Below are 23,814 nucleotides of genomic sequence, written 5' to 3'. Positions count from 1 at the left end.
CCCTCCTTCTGTAGTCTCTCTCTCTCGGAACGTCAGGAAAAGGACTCTAAAACACTGTGTCTTCTTGTAATCACCATGTCCTTGCCCTTCCCAAACGTCTACCATCTCCGCACTGTCGCTGAAGCTTCATCCAAGGCCTGTTATGTCTGTTACAAACCCTCGGTCAAGGTGCTGATCACTCCTGATAATAAAGTAAGTGCCATTCCTTTCTTCCAGACACGATCAGTCCTTTGAGTCAGGTCCATGACGATCACCCTGCCAACTGGTCTGTGCCAGGATTTCTTCTATGTCTGTGTTTCCCACCTTAGCGACAGAGGGTTTGCTTCCCCCATTGTAGACGCCGAGGCAGAAGCTGCAAAAAAGAAGAAAGAATGGATGGACAAAGAGATAGAGAAAATCAAGCAGGAGTACGAGGAGAAACAGCGCAACAAGAAGGCCAAGAAAAAGGCCAAGGACGACGACAAGGACAAAAAGAAGGACGACGACGATGACGGCAAGGCTGAGAAAGAAAGGGATGATAAGGTCAGTCTGATCTCACTAGTACTTGCCGTTTCCCTTCGTCCTCGAAGCTGATGTTGCGATCGTCTGTAGATCAAAGCCATACAAGCCGGTTCGAGTCCCAACGAGAAGTCGGAAGATGTTCCTCGTGTATATGCCCTGCACAAGTGAGTCATTTCCCCCTTCTTCTCGGTGACCTACCCTCCAGTCTAATGATGACAGAAATTTCTATCAAATGCGAATTGACCGATTGCGCAATCTAGAGGTTGCAAAACGGAACCAACAGCGCATGAAAGATCCCAGCTTCTTCCCTGCAGCGCCGAAGGGCGACATCTCATGACCCGACGCCAAATGGACGACCTTCTAGACTCGTGGTTTTGTCTCGACGCCTCATTTTTTCTTTCCCTGCTCAAGTTGTGAAGATGGTCCACACTGGTGACTCGAAATATGCCGGCTTTGCCGAGAGCTGGAGCTTTGTATCTTGTCCTAAGGTGCCCACTCAATGCCCGGCCACTGTTTGTTGTCAACGTTGATGCCAGTGCTGCTGCATCATGCATGATCAGAACCTGCCCATCTGGTGCATAGTTGTCTGCAGTGTGCCGCACAGCTGAAGGCCGCTCGGGGTTTAAGGCTGGCAGCCTCTGTCAGCACTAGCGTCCAGGTGTGTGGACATCATTTCGCTGGTGGAGTTGATGATGGGTTTGTGTCTGCTTTCATCCATGCTCAGATGTCAGCCCAGAGTCAGCGGTCCTCAATTTCCTTGTCACCGTTCGTGGATCTGGATGGGAATGATGTCAAGGGCACGCAAATCTTTCAACCTTTGTCGTAACGACACGTGGTTGAGTACAATGAGTGTCGCTCGCAAGGTGCAGGTAAACACGAGCTCGCATGGTGCAGTTCGTGTTCACTCGAGGCGAGGGAACGCAGCCCGGATAGGCCTGCTCGGCTTCAATACGACGATCCCGCTCTTGCATTTGGGCCTCCCGCCGAGCTGTCACCTCCACCAATCTTGCCCGTTTAGAGGCTCGTTCACCCATTTGCCCTTTCCGGTGAGCGTCGGGTACACAAGTGCGATTAGCAAGGACGAAACCTGGTTTCCTTCCCCCATCCAAACTGTTGAGGGCCGAAGACCCCTTGCCTGCCGTCACGAGACTGAAACCCGCATGTTTGGACCCCTAAACGGACAAAGCGGAATTCTTTGCTTGCCTACTAACAATCCCCTGCTTGGGATAATGCTGGAGATCGGCTTTTGGGTCTTTCCCGACCGAAACTTCTTGACTTCTCACGAGGTACACGAGGCTGAACTTCAGTTACGACTCACAGCAGACATTGGTTACCCCGATCCCTAACTATTCAACCTGCGCTTGTACATTTCCGACAGCATGGACTCTCTCGCCAATCCATCATGCTCGCAAATTCTATCGCCGCCATATTCGTGGATTTAGATAAGCGAACCGTTGGCACGTGGAGTAAACACAACGGAATGTTTCCGATTGTCGCTCTTTCGGACAAAGTCTGGGGCTCTTTTGGTGGTCATCACCTTCCAAAGGGTGGCGTCCAACCCCCCATACTATTGCATGTCTGACTTTCGGGATGCCCGATGGTTCGAGTCAGCAAGTCCGTTTTGCTACAACAAAGCCGAGCTCAAAAGCACGTTTGAAGACGGTGAAACACGCCAAGCAAAAAACCGTTCTAAGGTAGGCAAAAGGCTGCGCTCGGCACCGAGGACCAGTAATCATGTTCGACAAAGTTTGTGCCGCATGTCAGCACTGAAGGATTTGGCCTGCCTGCCGGATCAACATGAATACGCAACCGAGCTCTGGCCAGAGGATCACTGCTGCGGAGATGATTTACTAAGCTCCTCATGTTGGGATCCAAGAGTCGGCGGCAAATGAGCCCGTATGGTTTCCACAAGTGCTCCGTCTGCCATTTTAGCGGATGATGCCCTGTAAGGCTGAAACCTACAAACACACTCTACCGTGAGGTCTCCATTCGCAAGCTGACGTGGAGTACTGGTATATCCCGAGAACGGCGACCACGGTTCGAGTTGCAGGAATTTGTCAAGAGGATTCTCGCCTATGGCTCATGCTCGAAAAGAGGAAACCGTTTGTGCCAGTCAGTTGTGTTGGACCGCGCTGTTGAGGTGCCACTAGCCTTCCATATCTAGATATTGAGGAACCATGCCACACTGGACCAGGCCGTGGGAATCCTTCGGTCCCCATTAAAGCCCCTGTGTCTGAGGCATTCCCTAATCAATTCTTCACACATAGCAAGCTGCTACACTTACGAGCTAAGGCCAAGCTTCCACCACCGGGCAGGTAGAATAGCACCGACTAAAGAAAAGATGAGAAGTGCAACTTGCTCCTCAGGAAGTGATCCAGCAAGATTGGAGTGAGGTCTGTTAATGGCGGTGGGCGGTCGGGAACTCCGTATGGGGAATGTGGACTGGAAAACAATGTGCTTACTCGTGCAACCGTGATGGAATCAGGTTGAATGAGTCGTCTTTGTTGCCTAGGTCGAGGAAGTAAAGACCGGGTCATACATCGTTGCCGAGAACCTTTACGCCGAGCAATTCCACCCCCCCAGCAATGTTCTCTGTTGGTAAGCGGGACAACTTCTCCCAGGCAGCTCGGAACGTCCCATGACGTGCCGGCCGAAAGGCCTCGTTCTCGTGATGATGATGGACGAGTCGAAAGCGCTTTTCCGAAGATGAACGCGGGGCGTGTCAGCCCGTTTGCAAGTCTGCTGGGACCCAAGAGCACCATGATGCTTAAACGGATGCTTGGTCGCGCCCTTTGGTCTATTGAGAGTGGAAAACTCGTCAGGCCTCAAGCAGCAGCAAACTTTTCAGGAGGCCTGTCAACACTAGCCGAGCTCGACCACTGTCAGTCCGCCCGTTCCGACCACGAATCGCTTTGTGTGGTGAGCGGTTCTTGCCAGCACCTCCAAGGGAAGATAAAGGACAGACTGGGAAGGCGTTAGTCATAGCCCCCTGACGGAGATGTCGCATCCAAATTCCAGAAGGAGAGGAAAACCCCAAAAGCGAGAAGAAGAAAGAGAAAAAGAAAAACCATTCCGTCGGGAAAAATGGTCGGGTTCAGCCTGGTATCGCCATGAACGGTATGGCATCCGATTCTCCTGCAACCGACGTCGATACAAAGGGGCTGCCTGTCGCTTCGTGCTGCCGCAAAGAAAAGGGGGTCTGGGTCTGACTCTGATGCATGGGACAACTGCTGTTTGCTCTCGCACTGCTTTTCTGGTGTGAGGCCCTTCACAATGGGTAGTGTAGAGTCTGGATACGGTATACGTATGGGCGGTCTCCACGGCCACGGGAGAATATGATTTGAGTCTCAATCGAGGTCGGCCGCACCGGAACACATCACATCACATCACATCACATCGACCATTCTCGTGTGCGATACGCACGTAGTGTCACCCACCAGTCCATTCCATTCCACTCCACTCCATTCTCAGCCTTGTCGTCGTCTTAAAATCGTAGTCTGTACCGTGTATCCCCGTAACATGACGGTTCTTTGTGGTATGTATGTATTGCGCGTCGCGAAACTTCCCCTCTTCCCCACGGACCCGAAAATTTCTAAAGTGATTTTCTCTCTTTTGCTTTCTCGAGGACTGGCTGGGTCCATCCATCCACCCATCCAACCCCCTTTTTCGACCTGTCGGACATGATTCATTGGGAGTGTCTGAAAGGGGGTTAGATCGTCACAAGTTGCCATTCCCCGCCCGCCTCATTCCAGGAGGATACCTCACCGCGCCACTGTTACTCGTAGAGTTGAAGACTGGTTTCGTGGCGTCTCCGTTTCCATGTCCACTCCCAGATCCCTGGCCCTGGCCTGAGCCTGGTGGTCCTCCTTTTATTGCCCGCGTAGAGCTTCCTACATCATGGCGGCGCACCTCGTCCACCTTCCCCTTGGCCAATCCAAAACCAGGCGTCACCCACCCGCCACAGCTGCAGCGCAGGCCCTGCCACGCAAATTTGCCAATGTTGGCCCCGCACCATTGTGTCGGGCACGTCAGTCGGCCGTCCAACTGGCCTTGGGAGAGGACGGGCCTCATCCACGAGAGAGGGTGGAGAAAGATGTGAGCGCAAGGGTCAGCGCCCACGGCTGCCGAAGGGTCACGGTGCGCCGGAGGCTTGTGAGGCAGGATGAAGCTGGACCTGGCCAACAGGCGGCGGCATTTGCGGCACTTGATCTCGACGTTTGCCGGTAGGGGAGGCGCCGGCGAGGGCGACGACAGCGTAATGTCCGGGTTCAGGATCTCGGTCGGCTCGTCGCTGTCTGGGTCAAGCAAAGTAAGGCTCTGTACCCTGTCGCTAAAGGGGTCGCTTCTGTTGCCTGCGCTTGCGCCGGCTTGGTCTAAGCCGTGAGCACCGTCCCCCTGGCCGTTCTCGTCGTCGTCTTCTTCGTCGCGAAAACTAATGTGGTCCATCTCTGGCGCCCGGTTTTCGCTCAGCGCGTCCAGCACATTCCGCGAGTTCATCCATCTTCGGTAAATCTTGTGGCTCTCCAGCTGCTCCTGCGTCGTCGGGCAGCCCATGGCCTCGTACATGCGGAGTTGCTTGATGAAGCCCGAGTTGGGCTCAACTTGGGGGCGGCCTTCACGGACCAACGCAAGTGCCGTGTCCACAGTCAGCGGCGTGGGTGGCAGGGAGACCATTTCTGGTGGGGATGCTGATGATGACGGCGAAGACATGACAGGAGACTGGGCCGTGGTGGTTGTTTGAGACTGAGGGTAGATCATGTTGGCTGGTTGGCGGGAGTGCCAGAGAAGGTAGGCTAAGACAATTGTCGCTGAACGAGATACGCCCATTGCACTGGAAGATACATGTTAGTTATCATCGATCCATTTCTCTTTCTGACAAACTTCATTCAAAACGATGATGGCAACGGCAGCAACGAGGCCCTAGTCTTTCAGAGACGAGCAAAACGACCTTATGCCATGGCTACTCTCGTACAATTTCACCAATGACGGTGAATTGCACCTAATGGAACATGAGTCCATAATGTTCCAGCTCAAGGCAGTAGGTGTGACTTCAATGTGGTAGTCGTGACAGTGCCCCTATCCCCCCAAGGGATCTCAGCCTTGTGGCTAAAAGGAGTTGTCACGTGCTTCGCTAGCCGGGAATCACAGGCACCGCAGGAGGTTCAAGTCGATGAGCGGCAGCCGGTAGTTCGTGGAGCTGAATGATTTAGTGGCCAGAAACAGTTTTGTTTTCACATGCTTCGGCTACTGAACTAGGTAAACACGTCCGGCTCCAGTCCAGAGTGGCGGTACTCGACCGGGGTGCTCAGCGTGGCAAAGCCGAGATTTGGCGGAGCCACCAAATGTGAATGTTGGGATTTGGTGGAGGCGCCGGCCCGTTCTACCCTAGACATCATACGACACAGACCTGTCATTCAGAAGTACGGTCGGTGAGACCGACTCTCTGCTCCTGGGAAGGTGCTGCCGTACGAAATGCGGACCAGGCGTTGGACTGTGTGAGAACTAGAGTCGCCGACAGATACCAACCATTGGTTTTGACAGGCCGGCAAAAGCACGAAAACAATAGACAATGCCCGTGGACACGGAAAGCAGGTTTCAGAGTCCCATGTGACACGTTTGCGCAAGCTAGACAAAAGCTGCCATGACCAAGAGTCAGGAGAAAGGAGAAGATTCACCTACCAGTGCACAAGGACTCCGCCCGGGATTGGGTCGTTGGAGCCATCTTTGAGGGAGGTGCCAGAGGTTTCGAGTTGATTGGATCTCGAATGCTTTAAACCTTCGTGAATAAAGGCATTGCTCCGTGGGAAATAGGACAGAATGTTCGAGTCGTAGACATCGTCCAGAGGGATGTGCAGGTGTTGGAAACCGCGAAGAGAGGCCCAGTCTTTTTGAAACTTCCAGTCTAATACTGAAACAACGTGAGTGATGTTGGAGTTCTGGAGGATCTTCGGGCGACGCAAGGCTTGAAATCTGATGGGACTTGTCAACAGTTGTCACTGGAACTTCATCTCAATTCTCCATCAGGTCGGCTTGGAGGTGGGTAGAAACAGGTCGCCAGCCACGCACAAAAAGGGGGAAAATCAGTTCGACCCACGTACCCATCAATGTACAAATCGTAGCCTGGGACCTTGCTGGGCAGAGTTGGGATGTCCATGTCGGCTCCGAAGATAGCGCGGCTGAGGTGATGAACAGATGCCGGATCCCAATAGAGGCAAAGAACGGGCCAAGGCCAACCACCTCTCGCAAGAGTGAAAGCAGCGGTGAAGGGGCAAGGACCAAAAATGTGGATTGTGAAGTAACGGCTTTGTTTCTGTGTTTTCCGGAAAGTGGGCGAAGGTTACCGGTTGAGATTTTTTTTTACTTTGTTTGTCGGTGGTAATTATCTCCTCCCTGCCAAGTTTCACACTCGCAGACACCACGGTTTGAGTAGTGTGGGAGGGACAAGGGTTTAGATCGGATCGGCTTTGGGAAGTCTGGGTAATGGTGGCCTCGAAGCCTTGAAGCCTTGAAACACTTGGAGGAGGTTGAAGCGGGAAGAGAAAATCGGATATGAGCCTCGGCTAATGCCAAGACTCTGATAAGTCATCTTGTGACTAAAAGGGAAAGAGAGACACACGGAGCAATTAACTTCCACTTCACTTCCACCTCACCTCTACCTCCACGTCTAACCATAAGTTTTTATCCCAGATAGCCCGTATAGAAGTGTTTAATTTGTGGATTTAGTACTTAAGAGTAATCTGACAATCCTCTCCTCCACCCTATCCTTATGCCTCAAGGGTGTGGCTTGGCCCGTCCATAGACCGTGGCTGGTGACATGTACGTAAAAAAGGGATCAACTATAGGTTATGCTTAACTGCAAATACCTTTCCGTCATGTTTACCCGGCATCAAGGCGAGGGGCAACCTACAAAAGAACGAGACCGAGGTCAAGGGGCCTTATTGGTGATGGCGAGAGTCGGGTGGGGGAGCAAACGGTTTGATGGACATATGGGGTCGGCGTCGACGGGTCCAACGGAACACCCGGGCGTGCACATCAACACGTCAACAACCCCTTTGGCATTCATTGGATATCTCTGGCTTGAAACAATATCCTGCCAATGGATGGCTTCACCTTCCACGAATGGAACTGCAAGCGATGTTTGATGAAGTTTCTGGAATCCAACACTAGCCACCTGCTTGGTCCGCAACTTGTCGGTCTGGGAGTTACTGGAGTTTACAAGTTCGGATGAGGTGGCGTCATCGGGATTGGAGGGGAGGAAGAGAGGTTGGACGTTGTACTGGGGGTACCTGATACCTACTAGCCGTAGGGTCTGGTAGGAATCCCCACGGAGCCACAGGGCAGCAGCTTGGTGACATAGCCATATTAGGGCCAGAGGGATCTAATCCACACTCTGGTCATCCTTGTTGGGCGTAGCAGGTACTAACAACCCCCTGTTCTTCTGCCGTCAGTGTTGGTGGTGTTGATCCAAGATACGACGTCAGTTTTGCCCACTCGCAATATTTCCCCAGGCTCGTCAAGACCCGCTCCTTGCAATGCACGCAAAGAGGTGATTTTCCGAGTCTCAACCCGGCTCTATGTCCCGGTCTGGTTTGTTGCTCCGAAGCCAGGCACCTTGTCGAGGCACATTTACAGAGCGCAGACGCAGGACGCAAAACGCCTCGTCGTCAAGCACCCTCACCTCTCAGAAAAATATTTCATCCACTCGCCGATTACTCCTTCAGGCCACAGGCTGGAGAAGTTGATCAAACTGACCCTCTGTTTCAGTTGCCTACGAGGAATCTCCAGCCTTGTCGGTTGCCAAGTCCCAAAACGCTCAGATTCAGACTGATTCCGCTACCCGATCGAGTTTGTGCACCGTTACAATCACTCGCAAGCTTCGCAGATGATACGATCCACCTTCTGGAAATTCATGCTAGGTCCTGCTTCACCCTCGCCAATCACAACTTGACGATTAATCGAAACCGAAGGATGTCGTGCCATCCTACCTCCTTCCACTCGAATGTCTTCTCGGCCTCACGCGGCCGCGTATCATCCACAGACCTTTGGTAAGATGGAGCACGCAATCAATCTGTGGCAGAAGGATCTCGTTTGGCGAGTGAAAGAGAAAGAGAAGAGCCAGAACAAGCCTCATGCAGACCTTCAATCGTTTCGGGAGTTGCTTTCGCCGATGTACTCGGTGCTGGTGCCACCTCCGTGGATTGATTGGATGAGGTCCCATCGGCCTTGTGGACGGCGGCTGGCCCAATAGAACAAGTCGAAGCCATCAACCCACCGAGGTACCTCGTTCGTTCAACGTGCGCATGCAGTCTGGCCACCCTCGCTATAAAAATTTGGGCAGCCGAGCGAGACGGTTATGGAAGGTTTTGACTAATCGCCGAGGGGGTGGACACGGCACGCTCATCACAGTTTTTGGTAAGGCAGAGTACCGAGTACTCCATTAAAGAGGGCCTACGAGTACTTGTAGGGCTGTGCTTGATGTTTCCGCTGATGGAGATCCGAGGGCAATGGTTAGGGGCAGGGGGCCCAGGGCTGGAGTGGGTGAGTGGGTGAGTGGCAAGCCCATGCATCCCCGAAACAAACGCTACTTGGAGGGACACCGCCCAGAAGCAAAACCTGTTGCTCGAGTCAGTCGCCCTGGCTTCCTGCAGGCCATCAGACTCGGCATGCGCTATCCACCAACCAGTACCCAACCTCGAGGCCAAGGTCAAATGACACTGCGCTCCAAAGTATCCTCTACCACATCACCTCTCGTGTTTGGTACTGCCAACACAACAAGCACTTGAGGCAGACAACTCGTTTCGTATCTGGGATCCGCTAGCTCCCGCTTGATGGAATGGGCTGCTACGAGTAGGATTTGGCCCAGTAGTAGTGCCCTTGTCAGCGTGGCCTCGGGACTGCTTGTTCAAGTCCAGAGTAGGTATGACGTGAAAGCGCCAAAAATCCGAGCTCTCGTATTCGCAGGCGTTTGGAGTGTGGGAGTTGACGAAGAAAAAGCCTGGGATTGCGGCTAGACCGTCTACGGTGAATGCTTTCAGAGTATATGCACGAACCTATGAGTATTCGTATCCACAAAAACCTTGTTGGCTGCAGAAGACGAGGCATAATTGATGTGAGCTCACATCACATACACCTAGTGCACATTGAATTTTCCCTTGCTGCGATCCCCCACCACATGGGGAATTTTGGCCAAGGTTGCGGAAAGAGAGGAAACAAGAGGATCTGTATTTTGTGAAAAAAGGTTTTCTTATAGAGATCCGTTGTCTGTTTGTGGAAGGCGATGGGTTTGGCGGGAAAACCATCTCGCATCGTCCCCCGAGCCACTCATATATGGAGTACATATGTAGCGTAGCTAAATTATGCAGAATGCAAACAACGCCACCTAAGGCCATGGAACCCGCGCTTTCCGAGATACTAGTCATACTCGTAAGGCTTCAGCTGGGACCGAAGTCTTGGGCCGGCGAACGGCCAAGGTCTAATGTGGACCACAGCGTAAAACACCTTTCCCAAGGCCTGTTTTTGTGCTAAGATGATGATGCTGATGATGATGAGGATGATGGTGGTGGTGGTGGTGGTGGGTGGGCGCCAGTGATGATTGTGTGGTGGTGGTAATGGTAATGCCCAGGTGCACCAGGTGGTGATGGGTGATTACGATGCGATACCGGGGTTCGATGGGCGGACAAACAATGGCCGTGTTGGCTACCATTTTCTAGTATCGGCTCGCCTTAATCGTACAAGGACCTCCCTATTGTGTACCTCGTACAAGTACTCGCAAAGCACAAAAACACCCCCTGGGCCCTGGGTCGGCTGAGGTCGAGATACCCAAGCACTGTGGCACCCGGCATGGAACACCCCCCGGTCGTGGGTTTCATAGGGCTACTGTCTCCTCAATTAGGTCCCACCACTAAGCGGCCGGCAGGTTTTGGCGGGGCACTGCAGCCTAGCCACTCTTAGTAGCCCTAATCGTTGCCCATGGCCCATGGTCGCCCAGCGTTACAAGGGCCCTTTTTTACTTGAAGGTAGGTACTACTCGGCTTTGTCTCAGTAACCAACCAACTACAAGTCTGGAGTTGGCTTGGTAGGCTCGCCCTATCGGGTGTCCACTTGGACTCTGGAGGGGAGCACGAGGTCAGCCCATGCCGCCTTTCTCCCCCGATCCCCATCTGTCAATTGCTCGACCTTTGCAAAGTTGAGTTTCAGTTTCAGCCATTGGGGGTTGCTTATTATTATGAATTTCTGAAGTGGGTGACTCTCGGCGAGCCGTGTGAGGGTGAGGTGTGAGGAGGAGTGCATCATGCGCACAAATAGTAAGAGTTGTGAAGGGGGGGATCAGATCAGAAGACTTCGGGATGGTACGTACATGAACACCACTGAGTAGGTAGTAAACGAGGGCAACCAAAGTCAAAAAGTCACTTCGTCACCGACTGACTCGGGATGTGTGAACCTTGCAGCACTGGCCCGGGAAAAAGGGGACTTCCGCCACACACGTTTGTTGTGCAGCACCTTCAAAGTACATGTACCTACGAACAACGAGGTACAGTACATGGTAGAGCCCAAGGTGCCAGGACAAGATGCGGGAGGGCAGCAAAGCACCAAGCGCGTCCCCCCGTTCCCGACCCCGATGTTCCATCGCCCAGGCGCCTTGACGGCGTTGGTAACCAAGTAGAGGCACCTAAAGGGAAAGAGAAAAATTAACCCTTGCACCGTGGTCGGCGATAGGCTCAGACACCACCTGCGAGGGACTAGCCCAGTTCCTAGGCACAAGGCACTAGGCAAGGTGGAAGGGTGGCATGGTCATGGTTTAGGGCTCCACCATCCTGTTGCGGAACGGCTGCAGCCTTTTTTTCACGGTGTTGACGCTAGAGCAGCCCACGGCCGATCTGGGCTATGTATGCGTGCTGTAGGGCTGAACCAACCCAGCTCCAGCCCAGTTCTGGATCAGATAGCCCAGGCGAACAAGGGACAGAGGAGAAGAAAGGGAGAGAGAAGAGAAGAAAACTACACAGCCACCGGCGCCCGCGCAGACTACATCCCCGCACTCATTCCAGAAGCTCATGGCTATCGCTGGCCGTTAGGCCTTGGGTCCCCTTAGAGTTTCCCTGGCTGGTGCTGGCTGGTTGCTGGCTGTTATGCCTCCGAACAGCCCTGCCGCTGCTGAAATGTTTTTTTGAGCCACTCAACCACTTTAAAGCCAAACTCCACTTGGAGCCCAGCTGCCCTGCCTTAAACCACCCCCCTTACCCTGGCCCGATTTGCGAAGGAAGAAGCAAAGCGCAATCGCATGGCGGCAAGCTTGTATTGGCAAACTTTTGCTGCATGATTGACTTCAGACAAGGACCCGTGGAGCTCCAAGCCCTTGGAGCGTGCCATTTGCCTTTACTTCCATCGCCTTACTCGTGCAAGGTTCTTGTCTTCGTCAGAGAAACTATTCTAGTCCTCCCTCGCCACGACTTCCCACACCACTCAAACCCCCCTCCCCCCTCCAAGTCGACCGAGAGACTTCGTACTCCCACCCTTTCGTACACTACGCTTGCTACGGCCATTACTGTGTCAATCCTTAAAAACCAAGACGGAAAAGACCCTTTGAGTTCCGTTCACCTTATACCGGGAGCCCTAACCCAACGGGAAACCCTGCGAAAAGTGCGAATCCTGCAAGCAAATCACCGTCCGCAACCTTCCCTCACCTCCCATCCTCCCTCACACCGCATACCTCATCCTCATGCAGCATGTCTATCGCTCCTCCAGCTTGCTGCTCGCCTGACTGTGGCTCTTCGACCCGCTTGACAAACCCCTCCTAGGGCCCCGTCCTCATATCTGCGATCCCTTGGTTGACTGGTCCTCAAATACTGTCCTTTCCAATCTACTATCCATCCGCCTTGAGAGACAGGGACACGAAATAGTTCCCTTTACTCTACATCCTGTCCTTACCGCCAGACTCTGTTGTAACAACCCTGTACTTTTTGTTCCAACTTACGACATAGACTGCTACATTACTTATACCCTCAAGGGAAACCACATCCACACACCACCCCCCTGCTATACCATCCATTGGCCAAGCAAGAGGAACCGCGAAGAGTTTAGCTCTCGAATCGTTCAGGATATATCATCCAAGAGAAGAAGAGGCACCCCATGTGACCGAGCGTCAGGCACATGTGCGTCGAAAGGGTTACACAATCGAACCAAGGTATATATATCGAAGGACGGGGGACCTGCGAGAAGTCGCACACCCCTTCGCCACAAGCAGGTCCAAATCGCCAGAGGGCCGTTCCTTGCAGTATCACGCACAGCTGAGCCTTTGTTGCCTCCCCACCACTTTCTAATGTTGCAGTGGCCCGGAGACAAATAAAACATGGATATCCGCAGGACAGGTGCCGCCGGAATGCGGATACCATTACCACCCTACCGGGACACTGCTGCCACACCGCGATCTACTTCCCGATCCAACTCCCAAACCTCAGAGGACTCTCTTCAACCTCGAGAAGCCATGGTCATTCCTGGTGCACGCTTCAACGACGTCCCTCCACCACTACCTCCCCCGCGATACAACAATGAGTTGGCTCAGGGTGTAGACGTTGCCTGGAAATGGGCCAACGGCGAACCCTTTGAAACACAACGACACCTGGCGCCCATCAAGCCGGGCTCAAGCCTGTACGGTGGCTATCTGGACTCGCGGACCAACTTGGGCCGTGCCCAGGACCCCGACGAGATGGACCTCGACGACGACGACTTTACCCGCCGAAGCAGCAATGTCTCGACGGTGAGGTCACCCTCGCACGCCGATATACGCCTGGCGGGTTCAGTGCCCGCCTTGATTCGGAAACCACCATCTCCAACACTGACAAGTCAGAGGTGAGTCAGCCGTGCGATGTTGAGCCAAGCCCCAAATTTTCAGCCCCTTGCCATATAATTCGGTTTTTTTCCACGTCTTTTCATTCTCTGTCGCGATCGGGTCATACCACAATGTATTGTGCCCGATCAACGACGCTCCACAGACGTGCGCTGTTTGGGCGGATCCCTGCACCGTTTTTCTTTTTCCGGTTGTTCGCGCGTGTCATGGGGGCTAAATTGCCGCCCGTGAGCAGTTAGCCGCAAGTGGCAATAGACAAGAGGATGCTGATGAGATATTCTATTTTAGATTGCAAGGGGAAGTGCCGTTGGCACAGCGAAATTTCGACCGCTCGTCGCAAGCATACGACCAAAGACTTTTGTCCAAGATTGGGAAGTCGAACTCGCCACCGCGGCATCAGCGTTCGGGGTCGACAGAATCCTCATCTTATGGCACGAAACTTTCGCTGCAAACAAAGGATTCAAAAGTCCAATTGTTGTCAGCCAATGAGCTTCCATCGGCCGTCTTTGATCCGGTGTCCAGATGGATCACAAGCCCGGTATCGGCAGGTGTTTCACCTGGATCGCGAGCCGGCTGGCGCGACTACAATATGGATCATCGAAGCCCCTCGATGGACAGCACGAGTAATTCGCTCGTGTTGGATCCCGAATTGTTTCTTCAGCCTCGACCGACCGGCCTGCCCGTGGCGGGCGGCAGCGGCGCCACCCCGGGATTCGACGAGGTGGCTAGTATTGCGAGTCGCTCACATCGCGGTAGTTATGACCAGGGGTTTTTCGCCGAGACAGAATCCGACATTGGCGGCGAGGATGGCAACGCATTCCGCAATCTCAATCTGAGTGACCGACCAGAGCAGCAAGTGGGTCGGCGATCTTCTAAGCAGGGTATGAAGCGGAGGGCAGGATCACCCCCGTCCGATGTGGCTCGGGACGACAAATCCCCGTCACGTGGTACCGCATCAGCAGAGCTGTTCCAAAAGGTCACCACGACCGCGTCTGCACGGTCGCCCGTGTCCAAGTATTATCAGCAGCCAAAGTATGGATCTGTCTCGTCGACGGCGTCGAGCGTGAGGCAAAACTCCTATGCATCGTCTGTGGCTCTTTCAGTGGCCGGCAGTAGCATGACCAGCATATCTTCCTTCGAGCGACAGTCACCACTGGACCCTGCTTCACAGCCTGCATATATAACCTCGGCCCAGCCTGTTTCGAGCCCTGCCACGTCAATTGCTCCCTCTAGAAAACAGTCGACTCAGTCACCGCTCGATACAAAACCTCCCTTTTCAAAGTCATCCACACAACCCGTCATGAGCGACTCGAGGCTTCCGCCTGCGACCCGCGTTGGCAACTACTTTATCTGCGACTGTTGCCCCAAAAAGCCCAAAAAATTCGACACAGAAGCAGAGCTCAGGTAAGTTGGACGTTTCTCGATTTTTGGTCCTGCCCACCACGCAACCCCCCCACTCACCCTGCTCTCTCATTGTGCCACTCTCCACCCGTGAGCGTTTTGATGCTGACTATCGTCCAGAGCACATCAAATGGAGAAGCAGTATACGTGCCAATACTGCAACAACCGCTTCAAGAACAAAAATGAGGCCGAACGTCACCAAAATTCTCTACATCTACGGCGTCATTCTTGGTCGTGTGCGGCTATTACGAGGTATGAGGCCGCGTTTCACCCGTCCTCTTCTCCTTCAGGTGGTGGCGCCTCGACCGATGTGTGCGGCTATTGCGGAGAAGAATTTCCAAATCTACCTCAGCCGGACTGGGATCGCCGGATCGACCACCTCACCAATGTCCACAAATTTGGCGAGTGCAACCAGTCCAAGAAGTTTTACAGGGCCGATCATTTCAGACAGCATCTCAAGCACAGCCACGCTGGACAGAGTGGGAAATGGACCAACATGCTGGAGAATGTGTGCTTGCGCGAGGAAATTCCCCAAGATCCTATTGGAATCTCACCAAGTGGAAGTGACTCAAGTCCAGGACGAGGACCCAGCGGCCTTTCCGACAGACCCATGGGTGGTGCCACGATTGACGAAGCCCAGGATGAAACTTGAGCGGACGACGATTTGGAACCGGGATTCGGTCCTAACAACCCCTCCATTTCTGCAAGGATGGAGAGGCCAGGTTTTGAGGGTTGCAACTGATATCTACGGCCGGCGGGAGGACCCGAGGTGCAGGATAGGCATGCTAACCCGCTCGAGAATTCTCTGGCGACCGACAACCCCGCCATCCGTGTGTTGGAGTTTCCTCGCTGGTCTGCCAACAGTCGCCAACGGCTAGTCGTGCAGGAAAGTGCAGGGGATCCCAGAATGCCGATCCCAGCTTTACCCTTTGCGCTTCATCCCACTAAAGGTCTCTGGGAGGGGGGGTTGGAAATTTGGTCGGATGGCTTGTGCCCGGATCCTCTTCGTCCATGCACTTCTCGCCCTTGCCGTGGACAGGACTTTCGAATCAGAACGGGTCCCTTCTCGCAGGCCAATGACGAAGACATGCGCGACGATGTTACGATTTGCTGCCACCCGCGCACTGGAGGCACAAGGGACGAAAGTGCTACCAGGCCAATGGACCTGGAATGTTTTTGGCAGCGGTTTCTTTGCTGGTGAGGCAGCAAATGGCAGTCTCAATGATACCTTAATTGACGTCGGACTAGTAACACGGGATCACAATCAACGGCACTACCCTGGGAGACTAGCTACGAGCATAGCACTAACTATGCCATTGTATCATGCTTCTGTGTACTCGAGAGAAACCATTTTTACAAGTCGCACACAGAAGACGAATGTGGGGGAGACAAGCCCTTGGGGGGGCTCACAAGTCCTTAACCCGACAGTGGAGTACCCAGCCGCCGTTGCGCGCCGGCCATGACCACCTTTTCCTTTTCCCGCACAACCTCACCGGCTGGCAGGATAAACAGGCAACATGTTTTTCGTATCAGGGGTCTTTGTGGCATGTGCAGAAAATTGGTTGATGGTGACTTATCCATGCCGCAGTTTTTGTCCACGGGCGATTAGCAGAAGGTTGGTCACCCTCCAGTCGATTCCGTACCAATGAATACCTCCACCTTGAGTGGGCGGCAAAAGCGTACTCGTCATAGCCCATACGCCGTGTCCACAGGCGGCAAACATTTCACCCTGGGCCAGGGACTGCAGAGCCTCGGACCGCGTGTGGGTAACTATCCCCCCTGGTGTGCTGGTCTCAGGCTCGACAATACTGACTGGGCTTTTTCACCTGTGGCTCAATCCCAAGGAATGTGGAGAACCAGCAGAAGCTCTGGACATTGTTGCTGGCGACTGGGTCAAGGGGATCCCCCTTCACACTGTTCTGCCCGAGCAGTACCGACGACTCGACGGGCCTGTGACTATCACGAAATGAGTCGCAAAGCTTGCATTGGACCTATTGCATCATGCCACGCCCCTAAAGAACGAACGAACCAGAAGTCGTCGACCTGGACGCCATCTTGCTATCATCCGTGGTGACCAGCGGAACCAGTCATTGGATGTCGCTCACAACTGCTCTCCCTGACCAGTTTGGCCCAAACCCAGAGCGGCAGAGCAGATTGGAAATTGACAAGCCACAACGCAGACAGCCTGCTGACGACACGGCCTTGTTGACCCCTCATCCGGGCCTCTTAGTGCTTACCGCCCATTCCAGGAGGGGACCTCTTGAAATTGATCCAGTGTACCTCGTACGGAGTCAATGATTTGAGATCGGATCAACAAACGGCCTGCAAATGGATCGGAGAATGACCAGCATATTTGGTTTTCAGTTAGACCATTCGGACTAGTTGGGTGGTGCGAAGCCCCCAGGGGATTAATTGAAGGATGGGAAGCTCAGAGGCCGTTGGAAGGATTTCCAACCCCCCTCCCTGTGACATGACAGTCCCGGTCTTTTTTGCTGGAGCACCTTTTGTCTCTATGTATGCCAAGGTTATTTTCTCAGTACGAGCGACCTACCGGGGATTGCGACTTGCAGCGTATCACACCGGATGCTCTCCTCGTCAGCAAAACGATTCGTATCACCGCCGCCCAGAGCTAGCGCTTTCGGTATGGGTATCCGACCACCATGACCATGTGCTAGGGAGAGGGTCCCCTCCCCCCTCCGAAATCCGACCCCCAGGGTTCGCCAAATGGCAATGGAGCGATCCGTGGTCCAGCCACATACGTGACTCGCCTCGACTTCCTTGTCCTGTTTCAGCGGATGAACGGTCCCCTGGGAAAGGCGGTGGAAACACAGTTTGCCGGCTTGACGGAAGGGGATGTCACGGAGAGAAACAAGTGAACTGTCCCAGTCCATCTGCAGGCTGCAATGTAACATGATGAAATCAAAAGGGCACCAGGGACCATTACAGATAGACAAGAGAGACGACCAGGACAACTGAGGTGAATAAAGGGGAACCCAAAAGCGATACAACCACGGGACAAAAGTGCCAGGTTGAATATTCTGCAGGCATACAAGGCTCTCGAGTGGCAGCATTGACCAGGGCCTTGTGACCTGCGGGATTATACCCGTGCACACGCATTCCTGGGCCTCTGTATGTCAGTTGACTGGGATCTCTAGGGTCGCATGTTGACCGTGTTGTATCCCGGCCAGAGACCAGGACAAGTCAATCCGGAACACGACGAGAAAATGACACTACCTATTCCCTTCTGGTACTTTTCAGTCTTTGTTTTCATTGAGCATTTTCCTTTTTGCGGTCTAGGAGCACGTCTCTCGTCATTTCTCGGCTTTGCGACTTGCCGTCCCCTTGGATCATAGGGACGGGTCGGTCATGGCAGGAAGTGGGAGTGTACCTCTAGCCTACTTGGCTGCACGGGGTACAAAGAGGCGGTCTTGCTTGGACTAAGTACCCTGCTTGTACCCTAGCAGACTCTTTTCATCATCAGGCGTCTTAATGTCCCGGGTCGACAGCGGTCCAGGCCTCTCCAGCGCTTCATTCTCTTCGTCCTTGTTCCGGTCTAACGCAGAATGGGTATATCGCCCGATAAAGAGAGGGAAGTAGACGCCCGATGGATTCAACGACAGCGTCGATCTGGTCTGTCCTGGCCTCAATCGAGATGTCCTAGCCGGCTGGCGTGATGTTGGTGCTGTCGAGAGTGTGGTGGGTGATGTCTGTCTCGATTCCCAACGACTCAACCTGGTGCAGATCGTCAGTGGAAATGGAGAAAGACAGCTCGAGGATTAGCCATCGAGGCCATTCTGGGGGTTGGAAAAAGAAGCGTAACCCTTTTCAACGCCGTCGAGTTTGTGCCAACTTCCCCTTCCAGCAGTTCACCTAGCAACCCCCAACTTTGGCTGAGGTCATCCAAGGCATAACAACCTGGTCATGCATTGCGCCGGTCGAGTTCTGACCTCTAGCCTACGGCATCGGCCCGACGATCCAAGCCATGAATAATGAATGATGTGATTGACATGGCGCGAAGCAAGTCCAGCAGAAGGAAAGGCCGTCCTTGGGTCATGTGTCTTTGGCCCTCGTCGACACCTCTGGATTGAGATGGCAGATGCGGCTCATTCTGCGTTCTGCAATCTGCACTCTGGCATGAGTAACCAGATCCCACATGCATTTGCGATTCCGATGCAGACCCTGCTGGACCAATACCCTCTTCCTGGCCGTGATCTGTTCGGGAAGGAGACACAGAGGGCTACCAAAGGGGCTCATGTCGCCATTCGGGTAGTCGTGGCATCAAGTGTGCCGGTATCTCTGCACACGGCCTCAACTGGCACTTTTGCCACCACCTCACTGACACGACTAGACAACACTGCAGGACTACCGGGCAAATCATCCTAGTCCACGAATCCCACGTGTCTGGGACCCCTTTGACAGCCATGGTGGCCGCCAATAAAAGGGGGCGCCGTTGAACTCCCAGGAATACAGACCCCCTGTGGCAATGGATGACTTGGTTCCAGACGACCGCAGTTTCCCTCTCCTACCGCCAGCGGGTAATTTCTGTACCAAGCTTTGATCCTACTCTGGGGTGTTGCGTGGGTCTGATATCACCTGCCCGGCCAGTCGGTCTTGGGTTGCTTTTGGTTTGTCGTCAGCGCGAGAAGGACGGCGAGGCGGAGGTACAGACATCGTATTCTTGCTACATAAATTGGCGGAGGCGAAACAAACCACACGGGGACGAAAGGGTCGAGCAGTGGCGACCCAATCGAGCCTGATTGAGAAATGGGCCAGCATGTCGATGTTGACCATGGCTCATACTTATTCATTTGGCAATTGTTTGAATCAAGGGGTTCGAGGTATGTTACATTAGCGGGTTTCACGTCCCCTGTACGAGAGGATGCCTCGCGTCTCGCACAAGCAGGGCGCTTTTCTTACGCAGCTCAGTCCATTTATCATTCGACGAACGGGGGAGTCAGGGCGTATTCCGACAGAGAAGCGACGCCTCGACGAATCGGCTGAGGTCTCTGACAGTCTTGGTTTGCGGTTGAAGTTCGGAGTGTCGCGCGCGCGAGTTATCAAGCAGCCAGCAACGAATAAGAAAGCTGGTAGTAGTACACACATATATGTATACGAGTACGAGAGCGTATACTTTTTCTACGAGTATACAGGTGTGGACGTCGTGGTGTCACCAATGTAGGTGTTCTTGCGGCCATCTACGAAGAAGAGTTCGAGTACGAGTATGGGTAGGAAAGGTGTTTGACCGTGTTCTGACGTGAGCGTGAGCGTGCGTATGAGTATGAGTTGTGAGGCACGAGGCGTTACATATTTGTGTACATACGACTAAGCCTGGGCAGCATCGGTGCGTCTGTACGTCTGTGTACATATATACTTGATTTGTACAGGGGTTGCGAGGCAAGGCAAGGCTTGGTGCTGCAAGGCGCGTCTCAGCCTGATTATCATCATCAAACTCGCCCGGAGTATTTCATATCCGTCCATATTTGGAATTATATCGAGTACTAAGGTGTATACTATACGCTACCATACTGCATCTTGTACCTCGTGCCCTCCGACTGGCGGCCTGTGGCAATTATTGATATTCGTGATATTACATCATATCATTGCTGTAGTATAGTATATTGAAGTATATTACCCACCTACCTACCCACAATCCTCGTATATCGGTGAAAGGGAACCCCCTCCCCGCTTCCTCTCGGCGACCGGAACGGCGAGGCGACGAGGCGAGGCGGCGGGCCTCTCCATGGACGTATCCACGTTGTACCTTGCACGTTGCACCTTGTTCTTTTGTTCCGGGTTCGGGTTCGGGTGCGGATGCGGGGTGAGTGAGAGTGAGGGTGAGAGTGAGAGGAAATGGCGGATCACATATGCCTTGGGACTTTGCCCTGTTCTTTTTGACCGTGGACGTGAACCGCGTTCACTGGTTCAAGGACAAGGACCAGGACAAAGTCAAGGTCAAGGTGATCCCTGCGATGACGATGATGATCCCACGGGTGACGGGTCATGGTTCTGATGGCGCCCGAGATCAGTAATCATGACCCTTGACTATACGACGACTTCATGAGGAGGGAGTCGGAGGAGGAGTAGGAGCAGGAGCAACGACAGCAATAATGGGACGCAAGTAAGAAAGGAAGTTTTTTTTCTCGTCCATTTTCCTTTTTCGAGTTTGTCTGACCTAATATTGTGTACCGACAAGGCTCTGGCTACGCGGTGAGAAAAAGGGGGCCGGAAAGGATTTGAAATGACTGGACAGTGGCTGAAACTCGGCGTGGAAGTTAGCACATTGACAGTTGATACCGCGATACCCTGAGTTGACGAGGCCGTCATTTCAACGCATTTCTCTTGCTCCGAACCGGTTGAGCAATCTTGGAATGTTTGGAGCGTTTGTTCCCCGTGCGTGCCTACTCGCCGCGTACATCCATATATGACAATATCTGTATGATGACACTTTTTTCTATTCCAAATCCTCGTCGTCCTTCCCAAAAAACACTTCTTACCACTGCGTAAGCAGAGCAGGAACAGCCCCATGCAGTCGGACATGCATGCATGTGTCCTTTCTCCTCCCTGACTTGACGCTCCTGGGCGCTCGCCGGAAGCCGAATTCCCTCATCCTCATCCTCAGCTCAGCATCCTTCGCCGGCTGGATGGCTGGTCGTCATCAAACGCAAGTTCCCAAACGGCATGTGTTCTTGCCAGCTCCCGCCTAGCCCAGAGGATCGTACTCGTAATGAACTCCTCCCGCAGAGCACCTATGCACTCACTCAACCGCCCGGACATTCACTGCCTCGCCTTATGGCCTTATGGGGCACCAGCCCGGACACTGGCACGTTGAACCACGTCCGTACGGAGTACCGACTAGAAATCATTTGCGGGCTGTGTTGTTGCATGCAGAAGCGAAACAGCCCTCTCCAGTCGTTGCCTCTGTCTTCGCCTGGTGACCATGCGGATACTATCCCTGCAGACCCAACTCTGTGTGGGGCGCGAGCCAATTCGGTAGGTCTCCTCATTCTCGATTTGGGATTTTCATAAACTGCGCATGCGTGCAACGCCCTGTGAGCAAAATGGTGGCAATCACAGGATAGCACGGTGGCAACATCGGGTGTTCTTCGGGTGATCGTATTCAACGTTACTCAGAAGAGTCGTTGGACCGTTTCCAAAAAGACGGGGGCATTGTGGACTATGAACATAATGGTTATACCTTGTACTGTGTACGAGTACGAGTTGAATAATCAAACCGTGGCCCACACCAAGGATGAAAGCAAGGTCGGAACAATCAAGGATATAGCCGGTTGACACTGAAACAAGTCCATGGTGCTGAGAAATCGGCCCATCTTCCACAAAGGGAAATTGCCAGCCTTGCAAGTTTGCCGCCAGACCCAGACATTGCATGAACCGACGCTGGCTAAGGACGTCGACTCCCTCCACGCTCCTCCAAAATCCTCGCCCCCAGTGGAATCGAGCATAATTACCCTCTTGGCGAACTCGGACACCTTTGTGCGACCCTGCTTTTTGGTACCGAGTCTGGAGACCGAATCCTTTCTCCCTCTTTCGAAGTCTGACATTGATACGGCTGGGTCACAAAGTTTGGGAATCTACAATTGCAAACGCCAACTGGACGTTCGCTTCGTTGGATTCAACCATCATCCTTGCCGGCCCCCGGGAACTAACCTTGAATACTCGCAAGATCCTGGATAACCTCGTTGGCATCGTGAACCGCGAGGCTTGATGAACTGTTGGAGGGTCGATGTTTCAATTCAACCCACTTCCCGTGGGTGACCCTGTCTTGTCCACGGTCAGAACTTGAACCGGGGCGACTTGGACCCGACAACATGGGCCCTCGTGGGCACAAGGCGACGGCTTCGTCGAACTACCTCCTCCTGCGCGATGGGTACGCCTACGGTCAGCTCGGTTGGACGCATCGTTACAGTCTTGGAATTGAATATGTGGCCCCAGTCCCATCCCCGGTTCTCGAATGGCAATCCCTCCGTACTGTTGTGTCTGGTTTGACATCTTCGCGCGACTTTGCTCTTGACTTGCCCCTTTGGTAAGTGGTTCTCACTAACATTCGACCGCAACGTCGCACCTCATTCACGTGCAGGTTCGTGGCCCACCTTGTCGCATGACTCGACCGGCCGACCGACGTTTCCTCCGGATGGTTGCAACGTAGGGAACTTTGGCATTGTATCACGTGTGTGATGTGTACCTGTGCCCCTGTAAAGCATGAAACCTGTATGCTACAGAAAACGAACCAGGACATACAGATACATCCCAGTCGAGCGGGTACCTACTAACCTACTCGTACCTACATAAGAGGTCTCGTTGTACATTTGCAGCCCCTCGGGAGGATGGCTTATCCCCGAGGGATCTAGCCAAACAAGACATCTTGCGTATCAATACATGAATCTTTGATTCTGATGAAAAGACATTGACACGGATGGCCACGGTCTGACACTTCTCGTACGCCAAGACGACAAAGATTTTTGATAGTCCACTATCTCCGTATAATATGGTTCAGTAGCAGACTCGCTGGGTAGCTGCCGTGTTTCAATCGTCGAATAGTACGGGACGCCTGATTATCGCCAGTTTCCGACTATGATATGTAGCGCGCGCCGTGGGTATTCCGAAAAAAGGCGCTCGGACGAGCCGAAAATGTCTGGAGAGGGACGATACTTTTTTGATGCGGAAATTATCATTGCACATTCTTGAATTGTCTCATTTGATCTTATCTCATCTCCGTACTGGGTGCATACTATGTACTCAACCAGGCCTCTTTGCGCGATGGGAAATTGAAAGAGGTTTGTTCATCTTACGGGACAGCCGTCCGAGTACCTACCTCGTACGGATACTACCTACATAGGTAGGTAGGTAGGTAGGTTGGTGAGTAGGTAGGTTAGTATGTAGAGAAGGTCATAAGCGGCACGACCGGGATTAATTTCCACACTGGACCTGGTTTTTTTTTTGGCGTCTGAGAGCATGAGTGCGAGAATGCAATCAGTGCACGTTTTGAGTGGTTGCATGATAACCCTCAATCCTAGTTCCAAGCTCGAAGTCGGGTCGAGGAAGAAGAGAGG

The 23,814-nt window shown here is 53.2% G+C and overlaps 4 protein-coding genes across 4 annotated transcripts; 2 read left to right on the top strand and 2 right to left on the bottom strand.

The window, feature by feature from the left end:
• Positions 1 to 75: 75 nt before the first annotated feature.
• Positions 76 to 838, top strand: AYO21_07381 (hypothetical protein; the record flags this gene model as incomplete). The annotated part of the gene is made up of 4 exons (XM_022657337.1): positions 76 to 192; positions 277 to 522; positions 592 to 665; positions 721 to 838. The coding sequence occupies 4 exons, from the start codon at positions 76 to 78 to the stop codon at positions 836 to 838; spliced, it is 555 nt and encodes a 184-aa protein (XP_022510350.1).
• A 3,380-nt stretch (positions 839 to 4,218) lies between these two features.
• On the bottom strand, positions 4,219 to 5,259 carry AYO21_07380 (hypothetical protein; the record flags this gene model as incomplete). The annotated part of the gene is made up of 1 exon (XM_022657336.1): positions 4,219 to 5,259. The coding sequence occupies one exon, from the start codon at positions 5,257 to 5,259 to the stop codon at positions 4,219 to 4,221; it is 1,041 nt and encodes a 346-aa protein (XP_022510349.1).
• A 917-nt stretch (positions 5,260 to 6,176) lies between these two features.
• On the bottom strand, positions 6,177 to 6,655 carry AYO21_07379 (hypothetical protein; the record flags this gene model as incomplete). Its single annotated transcript, XM_022657335.1, has 2 exons — positions 6,177 to 6,471; positions 6,600 to 6,655. 2 exons carry the CDS (start codon positions 6,653 to 6,655, stop codon positions 6,177 to 6,179), a joined length of 351 nt encoding a protein of 116 aa, XP_022510348.1.
• A 6,192-nt stretch (positions 6,656 to 12,847) lies between these two features.
• Positions 12,848 to 15,398, top strand: AYO21_07378 (hypothetical protein; the record flags this gene model as incomplete). Its single annotated transcript, XM_022657334.1, has 3 exons — positions 12,848 to 13,347; positions 13,634 to 14,749; positions 14,867 to 15,398. The coding sequence occupies 3 exons, from the start codon at positions 12,848 to 12,850 to the stop codon at positions 15,396 to 15,398; spliced, it is 2,148 nt and encodes a 715-aa protein (XP_022510347.1).
• Between the last annotated feature and the right edge of the window lie 8,416 nt (positions 15,399 to 23,814).

This window comes from Fonsecaea monophora, assembly GCF_001642475.1.
Source record: "Fonsecaea monophora strain CBS 269.37 chromosome Unknown Scaff56, whole genome shotgun sequence".
Taxonomy (NCBI): Eukaryota; Fungi; Ascomycota; class Eurotiomycetes; order Chaetothyriales; family Herpotrichiellaceae; genus Fonsecaea; species Fonsecaea monophora.
The sequence above is the reverse complement of the archived record's forward strand: the minus strand, read 5'-3'. Positions and strand labels throughout refer to the sequence as shown.